The sequence below is a fragment of the Epinephelus fuscoguttatus genome, linkage group LG8 (assembly GCF_011397635.1).
Source record: "Epinephelus fuscoguttatus linkage group LG8, E.fuscoguttatus.final_Chr_v1".
Classification (NCBI taxonomy): domain Eukaryota; kingdom Metazoa; phylum Chordata; class Actinopteri; order Perciformes; family Serranidae; genus Epinephelus; species Epinephelus fuscoguttatus.
The window spans coordinates 25,033,457-25,054,667 of record NC_064759.1 but is presented as its reverse complement, the minus strand read 5'-3'; the positions used below and the strand labels follow the sequence as shown (position 1 = coordinate 25,054,667).

Below are 21,211 nucleotides of genomic sequence, written 5' to 3'. Positions count from 1 at the left end.
TTTGACGTTTCCATGAATGCCTGTTTTTGAGACCTATAGAATGAACAGAAAGTTTATCATGGTAATGCAGGTATCAGGCCAACGTCTGAGTGTAGGAGTGGGGAAACAGGAAACAGACAACTTTGCACCCCCCCCCAACCTCTAGCCTCTCAAAGTAGACAACCGCATTGTTTTCCATTTTCCTCAGAGCCTAGCAACCACCAACAACACAGGACATACTGCACTTTGTTTTACACAGTCACTTTGGTTGTTCTACCATCCGCCATTCCTGCTCCTGAGGACAGTTAACTGCAAAGAACTTAGACTGATACTTTTTGGTAACTTGAGGTTACGACTGACAGCTACCGGGGCAAACAAAGGCACTATCCTCTTCCTGTTGTGGATGCACAATAGTTCACACACTTCCTTTGCGCTGTAAATCAAGCCTTCATTTTCATGGAAGGTCGTACCCAGTGGCAGACAGAATTGCATAGTGAAAGCGAGGCTTACAGGGACCAATCTAATCACAGATAGTGTCATTATCGTATAGCCATTACAGTGTGCAATCAATGTTTACCTTACAATGACAAGTTAGGGAAGATACTTGTTTATTTCTGTGTGTCACACAAAGCTTAAAGCATTTAGAATAAAATAAAGATTTATGGTAATCCTTGAACATAAATGCATTTACTTATTGCCATTTTTGGCAGGGCTAACACAACTCAATAAAATGAAGCTATATTCTGTATTTAAAACGTATTGTTAAGGATGTTGCTCACTGCAAATGTGAAATACAACACAACACACAACATTAACATGAAGAGAAGGCTGATTTCTCGGCTTTAGGAGAACTGCTCTTCGACTTTCTAATTTTCATCGACATGAATTACAGCACAAAGAAATGGCTGATTCACAAACGTGGAAGTAGAATATAACACCGTCTGTATCTTTGTTTCCATAAAAGATATTCAACATAAATATCTTAAAAGACAAACATTTACAATGCTGATGTAATTTGTTTCCGTTTGTCACTGGTAATTTGTCTTGCAAAGTTTGACACATTAAATCTCAGATGGCAAAACCAGAATCAATCTCAATCATAATTTTAATCACACTTTTACTGACACTTTTATGATGAAAGACTAATGTAAGTAAAAAAAAAAAAAATCTATTTTAAGACACATGAAACTGTACTTGAGGTTGCACGTTAGCTTCTTCCATTCTATCTAAAGAACACAGTGAGTAATATTTTGAGATTGTTTTGGTACATGAACGTTACTTTCATTTTCAAAAGTCATACATGTTACAAATGTGGTCTAAGACAGTCCAAAAATATTAGTAAACATGAACAACTCTCTCCCAAATCCAAAAACTAGTGTGTTAAAACTCAAATTTGTGATGTCATCAAGTATAAAATGTGGAGCTGCTGAATAGAAAGTGAATTGGGAAAGATGTTCTAGATGACACTGAGAGCACCCAGGGGAGTGTTCTCAGTATATGGGTAAGCTTTCTGTTTCATAACTGAGATCACTACAATAGACTAAAGATCATTTGGGTATAAAAAAGAAAACAAACATGCTGTGTGTCTATAAAATCAGTCTCCCATTCACTGTCTGTGGAGCAGCTCCTGACTTTATAGCCTATGACATCACAAGTTTGAGACTTACTGCTGTTGTTTCTGGTTTTGAGAGAGTAGCTCATGTTCACAAATACTGACTGAACTTTCCCAGGCCATGGAAATAATATATTGGAATTTTTAATTTGGGTGGCGCTCCCTTGTAAGTGTGCGGCACAGACGCCACTCCAAATATAAACCATGTCCCACTCATTGTAGTGAAAGGAACATCTGATCAAAGAAACAACTTGATCAGATGTTCAAATTTTAGCTTTGAAAACAGTAACTCTCCAAAACGTGTCTCCCACTGTATAATCACCTTCATGTTAATTCTGATTATCATTTTGATGCCATCTGCTGCTCCTGTGGATTCTAATATATGGACAGCACAGCTCTGTTGCCTCACAGCGAGAGGCTCTGGGTTGCAATCCACCAACCAGCTGGGGCCCTTCTGTGTGGAGTTTGCATGTTGTCAGCGTGGGTTTCCTCCGGGTACCTCGGCTTCCTCCTGCAGTCCAAAGACATGCAGGTTAATTGATGCCTCTAAATTGGCCGTAGGTGTGACTGTGAGTGTGAATGGTTGTCTGTCTCTATGTGTCAGCCCTGTGATAGTCTGGTGACCTGACCAGGGTGTACCCTGCCTCTTGCCCAATGTCAGCTGGGACAGGCTCCAACATACCCACGAACCTGTACAAGGTTACAGAAAATGAATGAATGAATGAAAACAAAGTTATGGGAACGTGGATTCCCGGTGTTTATCAAAATATTACAATACAGACAACTGTTGGATTTCTTTGTGAGCTATTGTTGCTCCATGAGTAAGAAACATCTATTGCGCCTGACTATGATTTAGAAAAATGTATTAAGAAAGAAACAGACATTAAAGAAAAAAAATATTTTGCTTTGAATAATAATAAAAAAGATGAGAAACAGTGTTAGTGAAATGTATTTGTCAGGGTTTCTACACCTTCTTATATATCGAATTCAATTACTTTCAAGGACTTTCCAGGCCTGATTCCTTCAAATTCAAGGACCCAATATGGCAGAGTTTGAGACAGAGATTAAGCTACTGTTACAATACTCGTTTTTTCTTACAGTGAGAACAAGCAGGCCTTACATAACCTCCCAGACAACAATTATATTACTAATGTGAAGCAAAAATCTCTCTTTTGCACAAAATATATACATTTCAGCACTTCTTTTAAATTTTTTTAAATTACCTTTTTATTATGTTTAAAGTCAACATATACAGAGTGTTATACTTTGTACATTTTTTTAACAATTGAAACAGTTCAAATTGGACAAACAGAAAAAGAAAGTAAGAGAATTAAAAATAGAGGTAAAGTAAAATAAATAAATAAATAAATAAAAGGGGGCGTGTAGCATAGCAAAAACATGGGGGTAACATTACAAATGATGTTCCATTATAACCTGAAGTCTGATCTATGTGGGCTAATGAAATCAATCCATCCTTTCCAGCATTTTTCAAGTTGGTCCATCTTGAGTCTTAGAGCGAATGTTAGTTTTTCCATGACGTAAATTTCATGCATCACATTGAACCAGTCTACTAGTGTGGGTGCTCTTTGATTTAGCCGTTTTTTGTGATCGCTTTTTTACTGGCCACCAGCATTATGTTGAACATATATAATTTTGAGAAACCTAAAAGTTGGTGTGGCTTTTTACCCAAATACATAACTTGAAAACAAAAATCAATGTCACATCTTAGTACATTTTTCAAACTGTCTCTAATTTCAATCCAATATTGATGAATCACAGTGCATTCCCAAAACACATGAAAGTGATTTGCTCTGTCTGTCCCACAGCCTCTCCAGCATGTTGTCTGCCTCCCCCCAGGGTGCTTGAGTGCAGGTGTTAAAAAATATCTGACCCTGTTTTTCCAATTAAACTCTCTCCATGACAAAGAGTTAGTTGATTTCCATTGCATGTCATTTAAATTTTCCCACTCCTCTAGTGATAGTACAAAGTTTCCTTCGTTTTCCCATCTTTCTTTTATGTAAGATGTATTGGTCCCACCTAATTCCTGAAGGCCTTTATATAATTTGGAAACCGTCCCGGCACCTAGGTCTGCTCTGTATGCAGCAATAAAGATTCTTAACACCCCTGCTCCAGATGTAGATTTTCCCAGATCATCTTTATTAATTATTCTTTCTGTATGGTGTCTTAACTGCAAATATCTAAAGAGGTCCTGGTTGATTATTCTATATTGATCCTTCAAGTTTTGAAAACTTTAAAGGGAGGTTTTTTCAAAGAGGTCCAAATAAATATTGATCCCTCACTGCTGCCACAACTTAAAGGTTGCATCCAGTCTGTTCGGAGTGAAGCCTGGGTCATAAGCCACCCACCTAATCAGTGAAAAAGGCTCCTTCTGCCCGTATAACTTCACCATTTTAAGCCAGGTTTTAAGTGATACCTCTAGCCATGGGTTAGGCTTTGCCTCAAGATGGTGTTTTAATTCATTGTCCCCAGTGATGGCCTGTAATGGGATCTTGCCCAAGCAATGGCATTCAATGGTTTTCCATATAGCTGAACAGCTTGGGTCACAAATATGGATCAAGGGTTTAATCTGGGCAGCTTGATAATAAGTTTTTAGGCAGGGGAGAGCAAGGCCTCCTTTACACCTTGGAACCTGGAGTGTCTTGTATCTAACTCTAGGTTTCTTTCCCTGCCACAGAAATCTCGAAATCCACTTATCCCACTCAGCAAATTTCTTTTCAGGGATCTCCACTGGAAGTGACTGAAACAAGTAAAGCAGCCTTGGGAGCACGTTCAATTTAATTATTTCTACTCGTTGAATCAGCCCCAGGAAGGGTAACAGGTTCCACCTGTCCAAATCGTTTCTAATGTTGGAGAGCAGAGGGTCATAGTTTACAGAGGTTAGACTTGTAAGGTCCTTTGGTATTTTCACACCCAGGTAATTCAATTTGTTCACTTCATTAATGGCATACTTATCTCTGAACTGTTGACTTGTCGTGTATTTGAATGTTGGCATCTGAGATTTATGTGAGTTTAATTTGTAGCCTGATATTGCTACAAAGAACACCAGGACGTCGTCCACAAAAAGCACTATCTTATGTCCACGAGCCAATGAGATACCATGTATATTATCATTTTGTCTGATCATTTGACTTAAAGGCTCTATGAAGAGGGCAAAGAGGAGAGGACTAATAGGACATCCTTGTCGACAGCCACGCTCCAACTCAAAGGATGCTGAAAGGGAACCGTTTATTTTAATTCTTGCAGTTGGCTTGTTATAGAGACTCTGGATTGTCCGAATAAACGTTCTATGAAATTGAAATTTATGCAGAGCGTTGTATAAAAAAGACCAACTTGCAGAGACGAACGCTTTTTCGGCATCCAAGCCAAATATGATTGCTTCAATTTGTTCCTGGTTTATCTGATGGATCACATGTAATGTACATGTAATGTACGGCTAATGTTTTCTTGAGTTTGTCGCTGTTTAATAAAGCCTGTTTGATCCAGGTGTACGATTTCAGGCAGAATTTGTTCCAGTCGTTTAGCTAACATAGATGCAAAAATTTTGTAGTCCTGATTTAAAAGGCTCACAGGTCTATAATTTGAACAGTCCAGCCTATCTGGTTAACTGCAATAACTGCCTCTCAGCACTTTTAATGAAACATGAGTATTTGTGTCTATTTTAAAAAACTTTTAAAGGCCTTGATTATTTCCCTCAGACTGACAAAACCTTAAGGATTTCAAGGACCTGTAGAAATACACAAAATCTGTTTATGCATGTGCTTGGCATGTTGGAACCAAAAGACACGTATTTAACATGTTGGCTCTCGCCTTCCAGGTGTGTTTTCACACACGCTACCCTATCAGATAAAGGTAAAAAATTGAAATGCGTGTCCTTGGCCAATCAGATAGCAGAGGGACAGAGTGGGTTTAAAAGGGGCTGCAGTGCAGCTGAGCTGACACTGACTCCATCATGAAGGCTTTCATTCTTCTGGCTCTGTTCGCAGTGGCATGTGAGTACAACAATTAAACAGGTCTTACTTACTTTACTCCTCATTTCCTTTCCTAAGTCATTAGAGGACTTTGTGACAGAAGGATTAGTTGCTTTAAGATTTATTTTAAAACTGCAGTCCTGCAAACATAAAATCTGGTCATAAATTCTCCATCAGATGCTGCTCCCATTGAGGATGACAAGATTGTTGGAGGCTATGAGTGCAGGAAGAACTCTGTGGCCTACCAGGTCTCTCTGAACTCTGGCTACCACTTCTGTGGAGGCTCTCTGATCTCCAGCACCTGGGTGGTGTCTGCTGCTCACTGCTACAAGTCGTAAGTCTTATTTCAGTTTAGGTTCGACTGACTGTGCTGTTACAGCATAAAGCTGCTGGTAAACAGACGAGTTGCCTCATTACAGGTGTCACATGTAATCTAACCCTCGTGTCTCTCTCTGCAGCCGCATCCAGGTGCGTCTCGGTGAGCACAACATTGCTGTCAATGAGGGCACCGAGCAGTTCATCAACTCTGCTAGGGTCATCCGTCACCCCAGCTACAACAGCCGCAACCTGGACAACGACATCATGCTGATCAAGCTCAGCAAGCCCGCCACTCTCAACAGCTACGTCCGCACCGTGTCCCTGCCCTCCAGCTGTGCCGGCTCTGGCACCCGCTGCCTGATCTCTGGATGGGGCAACACCAGCAGCTCTGGAAGTCAGTGACACATTGCAGTCACATCTGGAAAATATTTTCTTACTACCATGCTGGGTATGAATATTTACATGTATTGTCTGTCTTCCTCTCTAGACTACTACCCTGATCGTCTGAGGTGCCTGGATGCCCCCATCCTGAGCGACAGCAGCTGCAGGTCCTCCTACCCTGGACAGATCACCTCCAACATGTTCTGTGCTGGATTCCTGGAGGGAGGCAAGGACTCCTGCCAGGTACGAGCTAAAGTCATTATCACTGTTTCTTACAGTGGACACACCAAATGTCACAACACCTCTGCTCACATGTTGTCCTCTCTGTCTGCGTCCTGTCAGGGTGACTCTGGTGGCCCCGTGGTGTGCAACGGTCAGCTGCAGGGTGTGGTGTCCTGGGGTTATGGCTGCGCCCAGAGGAACAAGCCTGGAGTCTACGCCAAGGTCTGCAACTACAACTCCTGGATTCGCAACACCATGGCCTCCAACTAAAGTTGCTTTACGGTCCCTTCTCACAGGACAGAAAACTGTGTGACCCTTTAATAAATGGAAAAATCAAAGACACCTCATGTATTTGACTTCTTGGCTGAGCATTGCAGATTGTAATCAAACTCATCACGTTGGTCTGAAATATTCAATACTCTGCAACAGCTCTTTCACTGGCTTTGGGGTAAAGAAGCCCCAAACACAGCTGTTTAGGAATACACATGACCTACTCTATCTGTCAGGATTCACTATCTTTATTCACAAGTTACTTTAAGGATCTCATGGTTATCTTACGTATAGAGTAAGTGTGCATAAAATCTGACCTAAAATGACAGACATAATCACATATCAATACAAAAATGACCTTTATTGGTTTTAAGACAAATTATAGCATAAACTCATATACAACAGAGCAGGGTGTCCATCTGGCAAACATATTTTTAAAGTTTTTTCTTTTTCATGATTCCAACAAAATCCAGCCTGACACTGAAGCATGACAATGTAATATTTCAAAGGCAGTAAAAAGTAACAATGGATGTTCGATGTGCATTTGTTGGTGTATTTTCAAGAAAAATTTAGCATCACTTGGTTTCAGCCATCAGTATACAAGTCCATAATAGAGCAAAGTCTTTGACAAACGTGCATGAGTAAAGCTGATATTCACTTTAAAAGGTAAATACAAAATGCCGATACATGTCCTTGTTGGATACCAGAACGAAACAAATGTGAAATCAGTACAACACTTTCTCTGAAACATTCTGAACAGTTTCACTTTAATATGTCAAGAAAGGACCTGCAAGATTTGGATTGCACACGTTTGATATAAAATTCACAATGGTCATAAAGCAAATGCACGTATCATAAGGATATAATTGGTCAAAATATACAGCGACTATTCAATTAAGTGGTCGTACTATTCATCGACAGACATGTTGTAAAAATAAAATGAAACAAGTTCTTTGTCATGTCTGCCAAAATAAATTTTCACAGCAATAAGAAGGAAATGAATTCAGTGTGACGTCCACCCCTCTCATCAGGTCAGGGTACTTTTCCACGTTATAAAATAATGATGGCAGGAAGTTACAGGGCTCAAAATGTTTCAGTGGTTGTTTCATTTGTATAAATATTTTTTAATCAAACTTATTTTCCATTATCAGCCATTTACACACAATTTCTGCTTTCAAATGCTTGTTTTGTTGCTGATTATATTTCGCCAGGGCTGGTTCTTACCAATAATCCAGTGAATGCACAAAATACTTGGGGCATCTTTCTGACAGTTTCTCTCTATCTGCATCTCCTCTGTTCTTCCTGATGGACAGAAATGTAATTACACAAACTAAAGAAAGGCTAGTGGCTTCTATCGGAGGGTGATAAACTACACGAAAAACAGAAAGTGTCCCTATTATTTTGCACATTCAGTGTCTATATTCAGAGATTGAAAACTGTCAGGCATGACAGGTTGAATACATGATTGTAAACAAATCCTTGTACTGTAGCAGGTGTGTAACAGACAATGTTTCTACATGTTCTAATCTAGGACTACAGAACCCCCCTGTGTGAAACACGATACATATATGACAGAAAAAAAAAGAGTTAATGAACAAATACGGGGCAATGTGTCTCCATCTAGGTTATTACAACTGGCCTCTGGCATGCTGCAAATAATGGTGATAAAGGTCTGAAATGGCAGGATATGCATCACCACACACAGCACACTTAACACCACCTGCAGACCCGTCATTTGATATGCTGGCATTTTGGCTTACGTGTCTTTTCACAGTTCTCAAAGGAGTTACAGGTTTTCCAAATGCATTTTCATCTACTCTGTCATGACTGGTTTCACTGTCTTGGATAAATGAAAATCTTGAATGTGTGGTGCTGGGACGCTGGGAAGTTTTACCCCAATCAAGACCCTGACTGTTGGACAAACCTTGAGTTACTGGGTCTGGATATTTGGATAAGGGGCTTAGAAGAGAGTCGTTTTCTTCAGGATCCGGACAAGATGTAGCTAGGTGTTTGTTTGTGGGAGGGCTTAACGTTTTCTTGTTGGACTGTGTAGCGTGTTCATCTACGGATAAATCGAAATCCGAGTCCTTGTGTGTTGAGGAATGGCAGAGCTGGTGACTGAACAGCAAATCTAGAGTCTTGAAGCTGCACCTGCACTGCTCACACTGATAAGGCAGAAACACTTTCTTGGGCCTGACCTGAATCCACTGGAAATCTGGGTGCTCGCTCATGTGTTTTTTGTACGGCTCCACGAAGCGGAAACCTTTGCCGCACTGAGGACAACTGAAGCGGCCGCGTCTCTGTCGATGGACTCTCTGATGATGCCACAGCTTTTTCCAGTCATCTAGAGTCTTGCCGCAACAGGCACAGGTGTAACTCTGACCCGGGGGGTGAGTGAGCATGTGGGCTCGGAGTCTGCCCATGTGTCTGAAGAGTCGCCCGCAGCTCGGACATAAATATTTCCTGGGGTCCGAGCGGTTATCTAGTTTGTTTAACTTTGACACAAAGTGCGAGAGGTTGTGAGCCGGTATGACTGTGGACTGGAATGGTTTCTTTAGGTTTGCGGTGCGTTTTTTGCGGTTGGTCTGTGGTGTTTTTTTCTGTGGTTCACAATTGGCGCCTATGAGAGGAGCAGCTGAATTGATTCCAGTTGAACACCTAAGTGCAGGCACTGTGTACTTTATTAATGACACTGTCTCGTCCTCTTCTATCCTAGAACCGGAGGCGTGTCGCTCTCCTCCGCACTGAGTGCGATGGGCGCTAAATTCCGACATCGAAGCAAAAAGCTTGTCACAATACAAGCAGCGATAAAGCTTTGCACCGGTGTGGTCTCTCATGTGGCTGTTGAACTCCTGCAGATGGTCGAAAACATTCTTGCAGATGTGGCACGTGTACGTTAGTGAAGGCTTTACACGATTGTTAGGGTGCAAATCGTCGCCGCTTCCCGAAGGTCTACAAGTGTGATTTTTTGCATTGCTATAGTGAGTGAATGATTTTTCACAGCGTGTGCAGTTGTAACGCTTTACAGACCAGTGAGTCAGCTCGTGAACCCGCAGGAAATAGGCCTGACCGAAAGCTTTGCCACATATATCACATTTATAAGGCTTCTCCCCAGTGTGGACACGCACATGTCTAATAAGGGCAGACTGAAACCGGAATGTTTTACCACAGTACTGGCACACTTTTCTTTCTCTCTTCTCCGGAGAGACAGGTCTATGAAGTCCCTGATTGTTTCCATGGTCGTTCTCTCTGCTGTGTTTTTTAGATTTGTTGTTCTCGGAGTCCTGGTCCATCAAATGCATCTTCATATGAGCTGCGTACTCCGAGCAAGAGAATTTGATCTTGCAATACGGACATTTCTGATACATGTGGCTCTTTTTGTGCGTCTTGAGATGAAGATTCAAGTTGGAGTTTTTACTAAAACCTCTGCCACACTCAGGGCATTTGAAAGGTCGTTCTCCTGTATGAATGCGTTGATGGATGATGAACTGAGAGAGAAATTTAGATATATGACCACAGTAACTACATTTCAAGTGAGTTTTCCCCCGTCTTTTAGTGTGGCTGACATTTGCGTTGGCCTCCTCATCCCCATCACCACAGTCTGTATTTGGTTGAGTGTCAACATGGCTCTCTGCAAGCTGCTCTTCCTGTAACACAACATTGCTTATTCTCCTCCTTCTCTTGCCGCCCCTCTTGCGCCTGAAAGTGCTTCGCTGACTGTTTGGACCCCCAGCTTTACCTGTGGCGTTGGCATTGCACTGTAAAGATTTAGGATTATTTAACTCAGGATTCAAATGATCCAGCTCTACCTCGATATTCTCAGCTTTTACAGCAGGGGGGGCTCCAGCAGATTTAGGTGGTTGTTCGGAGGATGTTACAGCATCCGTGCTAAAGTCTGCATTCTTCGTAGAGTCAAGACTGCTTTTTGATTGTGACTCCTCGCTGCCATTCATGTTGGCTGACTGTTTTATTTTAGGGTCATCACTCTGAGTGGGGCTTACCAAGTTTAAACTGCTCACACCGTCAGAAGGAATAACTTCAGGCTCAGCGGCTGGCTGGGAACTCAATTTTCTTTGTGGTGATGCACTTTCCATTTGTCCTGTCTGCTGGGAGAGTTGGCAGCTCTTTCCATCTGTATCAGTCTCTTGTTTGTCAGTGTTAAGTTCCACCTGCTTATCTGTCTCTTGACAGCCTGTATCGTTGCTCAACAGTGACGAGGCCTCCTGGGAAACATCCAGTCTGGACACCTTAGCTGGAACTTGCTGATCAGTCAGTCTAGTTCTTCTTCTTTTAACGCCTTGAAAGTTTAACGCATTACTATTTTCTGTGGGAGTCCCTTCAGTCTGCTTCGGTTCTACCTTGCTTTCAGATTCAGGCTTTCCATCCTGTATCACACTGTGATTTTCAACTCTACTCCTCAGGCTCCATGCAGGGGTGCTAACACGTTTAGCTTTAGCAAAAGACGCAGGAGAGGCAGCAGCAGCCTTAGCAACCAAAGCCCTGTAAGCTTCAACTTCTACTTTTGTTGGTCTTCCTCTTTTTCTCTTGGGCAGCACGGGGACATTGTTTTCTACTTTATCATCATTAGGCACATCGCTGTTGTGGTTCTCCAAGCATGTTGGCAGTGGTATTGTCGTGCTGATCTCCTTATGCTGAACTGCATCAAACCCAGCACAGCCTGGATCATTTCGGTTTTCAGTTAGCAGTGGTTTCACTTTACGTGGGCGCCCGGGTCTCCTGCGGACCTCCACAGGCTGTCCATGACTGTCTGTTGTAGAGCTGCACAAACTTGTAGGTGCCATTTCAGACTTTTCTTCCATCCCTACCTGAGTCGATATATTCTCACTGTGTTGGCAATTTGCTCCGTCTGCTGTTTCAGAGTTAACAAGGCCATCAGACTCCACGTGCCCCGATGGGTGGGATTCAGGTGCAGGTTGAGTCGGTTCTGTTGCTTTCATTTCTTCTCCCCACCTCGAGTCCAGGTCTTCCTCACTGCATATCTTTTCTTCAGATATCTGTGGGAGAAAGGAAACTGCATGTGTCACAAATGTAGTCGTGGTACTGTAGCACAAGTCTCCTAAAATACCAAGACAATAAAAGGCATGCAAAAACCAAAAAAGCAAACAAACAAAAGAACCCAAACTGCGAACGAAACCAAACTTCAACGAAAACCTTATTGCCTTTATAATTCGTTGTACGTTGTTAATGTGTATATCTATGTAGTAAAATCCTTTAACAGGTGCACGACAGACAACCACATGCGAATGTAAATGCATGCAGAATTAGAATATTACATATTTTGACTGACAGACATATCAAACTATATAATTCAGTCTGAATAACAAACTATCAAACGAAAAAAAAAACGGAAAACAATAGTCCTTATACAAGCCCTCAAGTTTAAAAGTTTTTACACAAAAAAACAACAACAACAAAAAAACGCATCACTATTCCACTAGCAGGCTGCTCCAGGAATCGTGCGGTGTACTGTAACACAAAGCATCATTTTGGGGTGACTCGTCTATTTTTCTCTCTCACTAACTACCTGCTTGCAGTCCGAAGGAGCATGAATGGAACTGCGAGGATGCGACGCCACAGAAGTTAACTCAGAGACTGTATTTTGGTCACTGCTTCCTCTGCTGAAGGACATTTTACTCCCCATGTCAAGAGTCTGTGGACAAAACAGTCACATGGAGGCTGTAACTCATAACAACAGCAATATGTAATCTTACAGTAGTGTATACACTCACTGCATGCTCCGCCTATTTGCTGTGATAATTTAGAAGTGGTTGGCTGCATTACGATTGTTCAGAGGTAACAAAGCTCACCAACTCACATGAGGGATTCAAGCACAGGCGTTTATAGCAAAGTATGATGAAAATCTGGACCAGAGAGAGGACTGCTGACAGCAATCACTTGACCAGCATATAAGTCACTGGTGCAGATTTCTGCTCTATTAACATGTATTGCTTTGTGTTTCACACAGAAACCAGATAAATTTGTGATCGCCATATCAAAACTTGTCCAAAAGGATAGACGCTGAGCCGATTTGGGATTAATGTGATGGAAAATTGGTGAGTTGGGAAAGACTTTCATAACCTGTGGTGGAAAGTAATTCAGAACATTAATTTAAATACTCTACTTAAATAGAGTTCCGAGGGACTTTGCACTTCAGGTTACCAAATGCCTCACAAGTTTTCAAAGAGGGATACTGTACTATTCTCCTCTACATTTTCACATGAAGAACGTTTAGCTGTAGGCAATGGGATGATACGGAAATTTCATGTCACAATTATCCTGGTAAAAATGATTGCAATTCACAATATTTTCCACATAATTACAAAAAATATTACTGAAATTTAAAACTGTGTTAAAACATACAGGAATCACTTTAACTTTAATAAAGAAACAGACATCTTAATTGCATCACAGATAGGACATGAGGATTTTTATGTTCATCCTGATAATAGAAAATCACCACGATCAACTGCGAGCATTTTTATTGTGATCCGTGATAAAATGTAAAATAAAATGTATCGTCCCATCCCTCATTAACATTTTCCTAAAAACGCGCAGCCATCTTATAAATTATGATTCATAATATCAGAATAATCTGCCCGACTGTTTTTTTTTAATGATAGAAAACGAGTTCCATCACCACCAGCTACAGCATTAAAATGTTGCTTACACATTAAGGCATGACATAATAATCCGATAATACCTCACACAGAATATATTAAAGTAACATAACACTCAAGGAAAGGACTATTCTGTTCAACGTGCACGTTAATTTTTTAAATATTTTGCTGATAATAGTTTTGCATTTCTTGTAATGGATAAGAATGCAATTAACATAACACAATTATTTTCATTGTTAATTAATCTGTCGATTATTTTCTTGATAACTAAATTAGTTGTTTGGTTTATATAATGTCACAAAATATTGACAAATGACGATCAGTGTTTCCCAACGCCCAAGATGACATCCTCAAATATCTTGTTTTGTTTAAAGGCTGCAGCTAACTGGCTAACTGTCATTTTCATTGTCGTTTTATCTATCAATTATTTTCTCCATCTATCGATTAGTTGTTAGATCTATACAGAAATCAGAAGCTATTCAGTTTACTGTCATAGAGCAGTACAGAAACCAGAAAATATTCCAATTTAAAAAGCTGAAATCAGAGAATTTGGGCTTTTCTCCTCTTTAAAAATATCATTCAAAGCGTTTAATGGATGACCAAATTTTTGTTGGCAATTAATTAAGTAGTTAACAACTAATTGATTAATCGTTGCAGATCTAATTTGTTCAAACCCCAAAGATACTCACTGAAGAGTAAAGAAACCAGAACATATTCACATTTAAGAGGCTTGAATTAGATTCAAACTGATATATTGATTACCAAAATAGTTGCTGATTAATTTAACAGTTAACAACTAATCGATTAATCGTTGCAGCTCTGGAAAGCAGTTATTGAAATCTGCCTTTTTTCTATATTCAAGTAAAACAAGTGCATGTTTCCTCTGTTCATAACAGACCACACGTTGCACAGACTTTACATCTAGTCACTCCTGAACCTGTGGGACACACTCTAGACTCAAAGTATGGTGTCAATAAGTTTGCAAAGCACCTGGTTGTTGCTTTAGGTGCATGTAACAGCTAATGCAAAGAAATCCACAGTGTCTTGTGTGGATGTGCAGTGGCTGATGCTAATGTCAGCCCGCCTCTCATCTCCCCTGCAGACACACTTCATGTGATGGAGTCTCTCTGATGCTCACAGCAGCTAATGGCTTTTGATTTCAGTCACACACAAACCCACTGAGACATAACCGCGTCCTAACAGGTCACACAACATGTATTTATAACATATATGACCGAAGAGTCAGCCTGAGCATGCAGCTACCAGTTCAACTATCATCAAAAGCCACCAGCAGCATGACTAACAATGTAGGCGTTATCTTTAGGTAGGCCACATTGCTAGCTCTGCTCATTAAACGTTACAGGCCACACCAACCTAACGCTAACCGCTAACTGCAATGTCAGCTCGTGTGACTGTCTTTATAGCTACAAACGCCTGTGTAGGACATTTCTCAACAGCGGTAACCAAATGTGATGGGTGGTAGTAAACACAAACTGCTTGCCTGCGTGGGAGAGAGTCAAGACTGGTCTCTGCGTAGCCATTCACTGACCGCTGCTCAACTAGCTAGCAGTGGCTAGCTCAAAGCTAACATATGCGCTGTCGTTGCGTGGCTGTTTGGCACTTTTTACACGCGTGCATTGGTCTGGGAGTTGATCTGTTAATGTGGACCTGGCTTTCTCCTCCTTTCAGAGCAGTTTGCAGCAGTGAGCCACTCGATATCCACGCACAAAGCCAACCGAAAAAGTGTCAATCACGGCGAGCGTACACAGTGGGTACTTCAAGTGCTGTGGGAAAATTGTCGATCGTGATTTGTTCAAAGTAGTTAACAAAAGTGGATAAGATGATAGGTGAGTGTTTTGGTGATATGTGCAGTGGTGGAAAATAAATTATATATATATTAAGTATATTTACTCTCAAGTACTATACTTAATTACAGTTTTGAGCTACTTGTACTTTACTTGAGTATTTCAGTTATCTGGTACTTTTTACTTCTACTGCACTACATTTAAGTGGTATATATAATGGAGTCATTTTTACTCCATTACTTTTAAGTGGCATATGTTAATAGTCATTTTTACTCCACTACATTTAAGAGGCATTTTACAATGGAGTAATTTTTACTCCATTACTCTTGTCTGACAGCTGAGGTTCTAGTTACTTTTCAGATCAGGATTTACCCTACTCAACTGTATTTATTTAGCAGCTTTCACACAAGCATTAAGTGCTTCACAAAGTGCTTCACATACAAAACTGACACAACACAGGCAAAATAATAAATAAGTGAATAAATAAATTAATAAAAATAAAATAAAAATAAACAACTATGAATGTTGGCAAAGATAAAAAATTACCCCCCCCCCCCCCAAAAAAAAAAAATTAAATAAATAAAGAAAAATCTATACAATTAAAATAAACACCAGAAATAAAGTAAAAGAAATACAATGATTAAAACTTAGAATTAAGGCTGTAATGTTACTCCAAATGAAAAGCCAGATTAAAAATAAGATAGGTCTTTAATTAGCTTTACAATGCTAACATTAAAATGCTGCTTATACATAAATGCATTAATAATATTATTCTAATAATATACATTTTATATTCAGTATAATACTCTTGAGTTGGGCTAAATTACATCAGGGGTACCTCTACTTTTGATACTTAAATATATTTGATGCTAATAATTCTCTACATAAGTAAGATTTTGAATGCAGGGCTTTTACTTGTAATGTAGTATTTGTATATTGTGGCATTACTAATTTTACTTGGCTCTAACTACTTCACCCACCACTGGATATGCCTGTTGCTGAGAAATATATCATTTAAGGACAGGAAGCTTGGAAACTGGAGGTGACAGGTAGACAAACTCCCAGCAATGTGCCTAACACTGCTCCTTATTTAGTTCAACACCTACAAACATCAACCACCCAAACGTATTTCTGTGCAGTTATCTTGTTTCTTCTACCGTTAGGTGCCTGGTTTTCAATTATCACGTTCGATTTAGAGATTACAAGCACTCAAACAACACTTGAACGCCGCATCCACGTTTTTGAATATTTACCTCATCACAAATGGACAGACAACAGCACTTTGTTCCTGCTTTGAAATGGCCTCCCCTGCTGGAGATTAGAGCCGCGAGACAGACAATGGCTCCTGAATGCATCACTGAGGAAAAGATGCTTTCACTGTCATTAAGTGAGAATTAAGATGCAGGAAAAATTAAGAAATTAGACACTAAATCATTAGATAATGGAAACAAAGTAAATTAAACATAGCAACGTGGAGGATTGTTGGTTTAAATAATAGTTGTTTGTTGAGCTGTAAAAACAAAACGTTGATTCATCATAGTTTTATTTTTCTGACACCAAATCAAACACTCCACAAAATACCAATATGTAACAGACACAATGGCACTGTTGCCAAATCTGTTATTTCTTTTTTAAAATTGTCTTCATTTCATGATTCTTTGTCACTTATTTTACTGTCACACCATCACCATATTCTTACTTCATTACTGTAGTTGTAAAGCACTGTTAACTGCACACAGCTGTTAAAAGTATTACATATTATACACTGTCATTAACTGAAGTATTTGCACTGCTGTCAGGTGAAAAGCACTTTACATTCAGTCCATTTATCATGTGAATGATACAACATGCTGCAGGATCCCATGAACACACACACACACAGAGTTTGAAAATATAGTTTAATACAACATATACTGTAATCTTAAAGTCTGACAAAGCTGGTAAGAACACACAAGGTATTGTGGTCAATTCCCACAGCCTCACAACACATTCTGATCATACTAAAAACATAATTAAAAAAGAAAAACAAACTATAAGACCATACCTGGTTATCCCACCAAACATGGGTAAACCATGCACATACATTTTCATTAATGAACTTTACTGACTTACATTTTCTATTATGATTGCAGGGGCACCATTATTGGAACTGTTTACAGAACTGACAAAAAAAATCCAGCTTGATAAGGAAGCGTGTTTGTTGTTGCTATTCATCCGACACTTTCTTATCTTTAATAGTTTGGAGAAAGCCAGAAAGCATCGTGTTCCTGCGCAGTTAACCTAACAAGTTGATGCTGTTCAAACAGGACTGACTTTATGCACTTGGTCCTTTATAAACATAAAACGTGACATGCAAACTGGATGTGCAGCTCTTGTTTGGTCAAGTCTTAATAGGGACAGACGAGGTTACTTGGTAAATCATCTCAGCAGGTTTGTCTGGTCCGCTTTCAACTATGTAGCAATCATCCTCCATATCTACTTCTGTTTTCCCATTTACAGGAACCACTCCTTGACCGACAGCCATGACTTGGTTTTTCATTACGTTACCAGGAGAAGGAATCCCAAGTTTTCGCTCACCATTCATCTGGGCAGGAACTGAGCTTGCCACTGGTGTCACCCTCTTTATTCTGTAACGCTGTTTGCCACCTCGAACGTGGTGTGCCATAAACTCCTGTGCTTTGATACACTTGTGCCTCTGTAGCAGCTGAGCAGTTTCAAAAGGAAGATGACAGACACGACATGGGAACCCACTTGATACAGGGGATGTCTGCAATGCTCTGCTCGACATACCTGATGCAGAGTTTGAGAGCATCTTGAACTGCATGGAGGAAGTGACAAGAAGCCCCCGACTGCTTCTGTTGGATGCACTGGGATTTGGACTCTGACTCATTGATGGAAAGGGGGCGATGATATAAGGCTTGGATGCACTGGGACTCTTTGCTTGCAGATTCGGAGAGGCACGAAAGCCCTGATTGTTTTTACTGTATGCACTGAATTTCTGATTTTTCAGTTGCAGGTTGGGAATAATAAGAGGTGCACGACTGCCATTACTGGCTGCACTGGGACTGTGTTTTTTCCCCCGAAACCTAGGCCCTAGGATACGCGGACTCCTTGATGTACTGGCGTCATTTTGTGTCTTCATCTTCAGTGGCTTCGCAGTGATGAGTCTGAATTTGGTAACAGGGTTGGGTCCCTTACAAACATGGAAGCGAGGCACCATCTTCTTGCTGGAGAGTAGCAGCCCACATCCTATACAGCCAGAAACTTTGTCTGTGACATGAGAGCTGTGGTGGTGGACGAGATCAGTCTTTGTCATAAAACCCTGCCCACATTTGCCGCAAGTGTAAGGCTTGGACTTGTTAAATTTCCGCACCGTTTGCAACAACACGACAGGCTGGTAAAGTGTCCAAAGATCTACTGTTGGTGCACCTACACCTGCAAAAATATTCTGCATGTCTTGTTCATTGCGGACAGGATTTGGGAGCAAAGATGATTGTGACCCGGGGTGGTACAACTGAGGCACTTGTGAAATCTGCGCAGACTGCATGGGAACTTGTGGCATATAGGCTGATGTAATGGATCCTTGCAGCGTTGGCTTCATTGGCAAAGAGACTGATGATGCATTGTTCAATTTAGGTGTCTGCCAGACGACTTCACCAGTCTGCAGTCTTTTCAGCTGCGCCTCCTCTTCAATGCGCTTCTCAATTCTGCGCTTCCTTATTGTTCCATGATCAAGCACTTGGTGCCCTGGTTCATGGGTAGTGCTGTGCTCCAGCATGTCTTTGTATTCAGTGAACTCAGTTCCGCAGGAGCAGATGTGACTTGCAGCAGAACAAAAGTGTTCCTCCAGGCATTTCCGATTTGCAAATATCTGCTCACAGCTGAAGCAAAACCGTCCGGCGTTCATCAAGTCTCTGCCTAGACCGTCCTCCAGGACATTGTGCAGTTTTTGCATTCCTCTCTCCATCATCAGGCCGGTCATGGACGTGTTCACTGTTGTTCACTGTAGAGTCGTCTGCAGCACCTTTCCTGTTGGAGACAGGTGTTGGGATTAATGCAGTCATATAGAGAATATGGCTAAAATGGCCATATGTTAAATCCGGTTATACCTCATCATTTAATAGTGACTCACGAGCTAGTTATGCTAAACGCTACATGAAATGGTGTGCTAACCAAAGCAGAGACGACTGTAATTTATAAAAATCACTCACAGCTTTCTTTGAACATTTGCTCGTCTTTAAAAAGGAAGTCTAACCTTCTGACATGAGCAAATAAACTCTTCCCAATATTATTTTTTACTGTAACGTTACAGTACAGGCTTTGACATACATACTGTAACGTTAGCGTCATCCATCTAATTCATGTGGTGGCACAACACTGTTCTTCAATAGTGCTTAACATTTGCAAAAATACGTTAGCGAGTCACGTTTAACATTTTACAACGCTGATATTTTGCTGAACGCGCCTCTGCCTTGCCATAAAAACCTAACATTACCATGCTAACGTTAGCCTCAGCTAGCTAACGAACAATAACGTTAGCTTACCTTCACATGAATATCAGAGTTTCGCCGTATAAATATTCAGGTAATATTATATCCTTGCAATAAACTGCAAACAGCTTGTCGATTGACGTTTTGATAGACATTCACGAGTAGACTGATTTGCCGGTATTTTACAAGAGTGGGTGGCAGTTAGCTTGTTAGCCACACCGAAAAGCGGAGCACAGACCGCTCTTCTTCTACGGATGGCGCGCTTCGACAGCTAAACTTCCGGGTGTTGCGTCACTATACTGACACCTACCGACTGGAGCTCCACAGTCACCTTTTATTTTGGACAGATGTGAGATTTTGGTCCATATTGACATGATAGCATCACACAGTTGCTGCAGATTTGTCAGCTGCATGTCCATGTGGATCTCCAGTTCCACCACATCCCAAAGGTGCTCTATTGGATAGAGATCTGGTGACTGTGGAGGCCATTGGAGTACAGTGAACTCATTGTCATGTTGAGATGATTTGAGCTTTGTGACATGGTGCGTTATCCTGCTGGAAGTAGCCATCAGAAGATGGGTACACTGTGGTCATAAGTTTAAGTTTATTGACTTTATTATTTACTTTATGAATCCCCCTGAGGGGAAATTCAAGGTTTTCACTCTTGTGTGTGCATGACACACACATGCACAAACAGGACCTATACATGCACAAAGTGGAGAGATGTCAGAGTGAGGGGGCTGCCCTTGGTGAGGCGCCCCAAGCAGTTGGGGGGTTCGGTGCCTTACTCAAGGGCACCTCACCCAGGAGGTGAACTGGCACCTCTCCAGCCACCAGTCCACGCTCCATATTTTGGTCCGGACAGGGACTTGAGCAGGCGACCCTCCAGTTCCCAACCCAAGTCCCTATGGACTGAGCTACTGAGCAGGGATGGACACACTCAGCAACAATACTCAGGTCGGCTGTCGTGTTTAAACCATGCTCAGTTGGTACTAAGGGGCCCAAAGTGTGGCAAGACACGTCATTACACCACCAACACCAACAACCTGAACCGTTGATACAAGGCAGGATGGATCCATGCTTTTGTGTTGTTTATGCCAAATGTAAATCTGTATTACTTCTATCATTATGTTTCTGATCATTCTTGATAAACTCTATATCCACAAATTGAAATGGTCTGACTTCAAAGCCTGCATTAACTGGTTTATTGTTGAACCCGAGCAGTACGGCACCTTGCTAGACGATGTGAAGAAGAATAAAAAGCAACAAAGACTTTCAATATTTTAAAGGATATATATTTTTTAATGTAAAGGACTAAAAGTATGAATGGACTTTTAATACCTCTGGCATGTTTTTTTTCTTATATGACAATTGTTTCATAACTCTTTGTTAGAAATAAAGTATTTTGAAATTTAAAAAATGTTCTTGAGTCAGCATTTAAGATTAAGCAGATTACTGAATGTTTAAAAAAGGATAGTATTTGAAATATTTTCCCAGTTACCAGTTT

General features: G+C 40.8%; 3 protein-coding genes across 4 annotated transcripts; 1 reads left to right on the top strand and 2 right to left on the bottom strand.

Moving 5' to 3' along the window:
- Positions 1 to 5,555: 5,555 nt before the first annotated feature.
- LOC125893764 (trypsin-3) lies at positions 5,556 to 6,792 on the top strand. Its single transcript, XM_049584663.1, has 5 exons — positions 5,556 to 5,601; positions 5,758 to 5,914; positions 6,039 to 6,292; positions 6,386 to 6,522; positions 6,622 to 6,792. Exons 1-5 carry the CDS (start codon positions 5,562 to 5,564, stop codon positions 6,769 to 6,771), a joined length of 738 nt encoding a protein of 245 aa, XP_049440620.1. The 5' UTR covers positions 5,556 to 5,561; the 3' UTR covers positions 6,772 to 6,792.
- Positions 6,793 to 7,113: 321 nt separating this feature from the next.
- Positions 7,114 to 15,175, bottom strand: si:dkeyp-84f3.9 (zinc finger protein 37). 2 transcript variants are annotated; one of them, XM_049584593.1, is made up of 3 exons: positions 14,911 to 15,175; positions 12,317 to 12,442; positions 7,114 to 11,786 (listed from the first exon to the last, which is right to left on the bottom strand). In XM_049584593.1, the coding sequence occupies exons 2-3, from the start codon at positions 12,431 to 12,433 to the stop codon at positions 8,400 to 8,402; spliced, it is 3,504 nt and encodes a 1,167-aa protein (XP_049440550.1). In that variant the 5' UTR covers positions 12,434 to 12,442; positions 14,911 to 15,175; the 3' UTR covers positions 7,114 to 8,399. The 2 variants fall into 2 exon arrangements, with proteins under 2 accessions (XP_049440550.1, XP_049440551.1); XM_049584594.1 differs by lacking the exon at positions 12,317 to 12,442.
- A 1,923-nt stretch (positions 15,176 to 17,098) lies between these two features.
- On the bottom strand, positions 17,099 to 19,959 carry LOC125893740 (uncharacterized). The gene is made up of 2 exons (XM_049584622.1): positions 19,759 to 19,959; positions 17,099 to 19,243 (listed from the first exon to the last, which is right to left on the bottom strand). The coding sequence occupies exon 2, from the start codon at positions 19,194 to 19,196 to the stop codon at positions 17,595 to 17,597; it is 1,602 nt and encodes a 533-aa protein (XP_049440579.1). The 5' UTR covers positions 19,197 to 19,243; positions 19,759 to 19,959; the 3' UTR covers positions 17,099 to 17,594.
- Between the last annotated feature and the right edge of the window lie 1,252 nt (positions 19,960 to 21,211).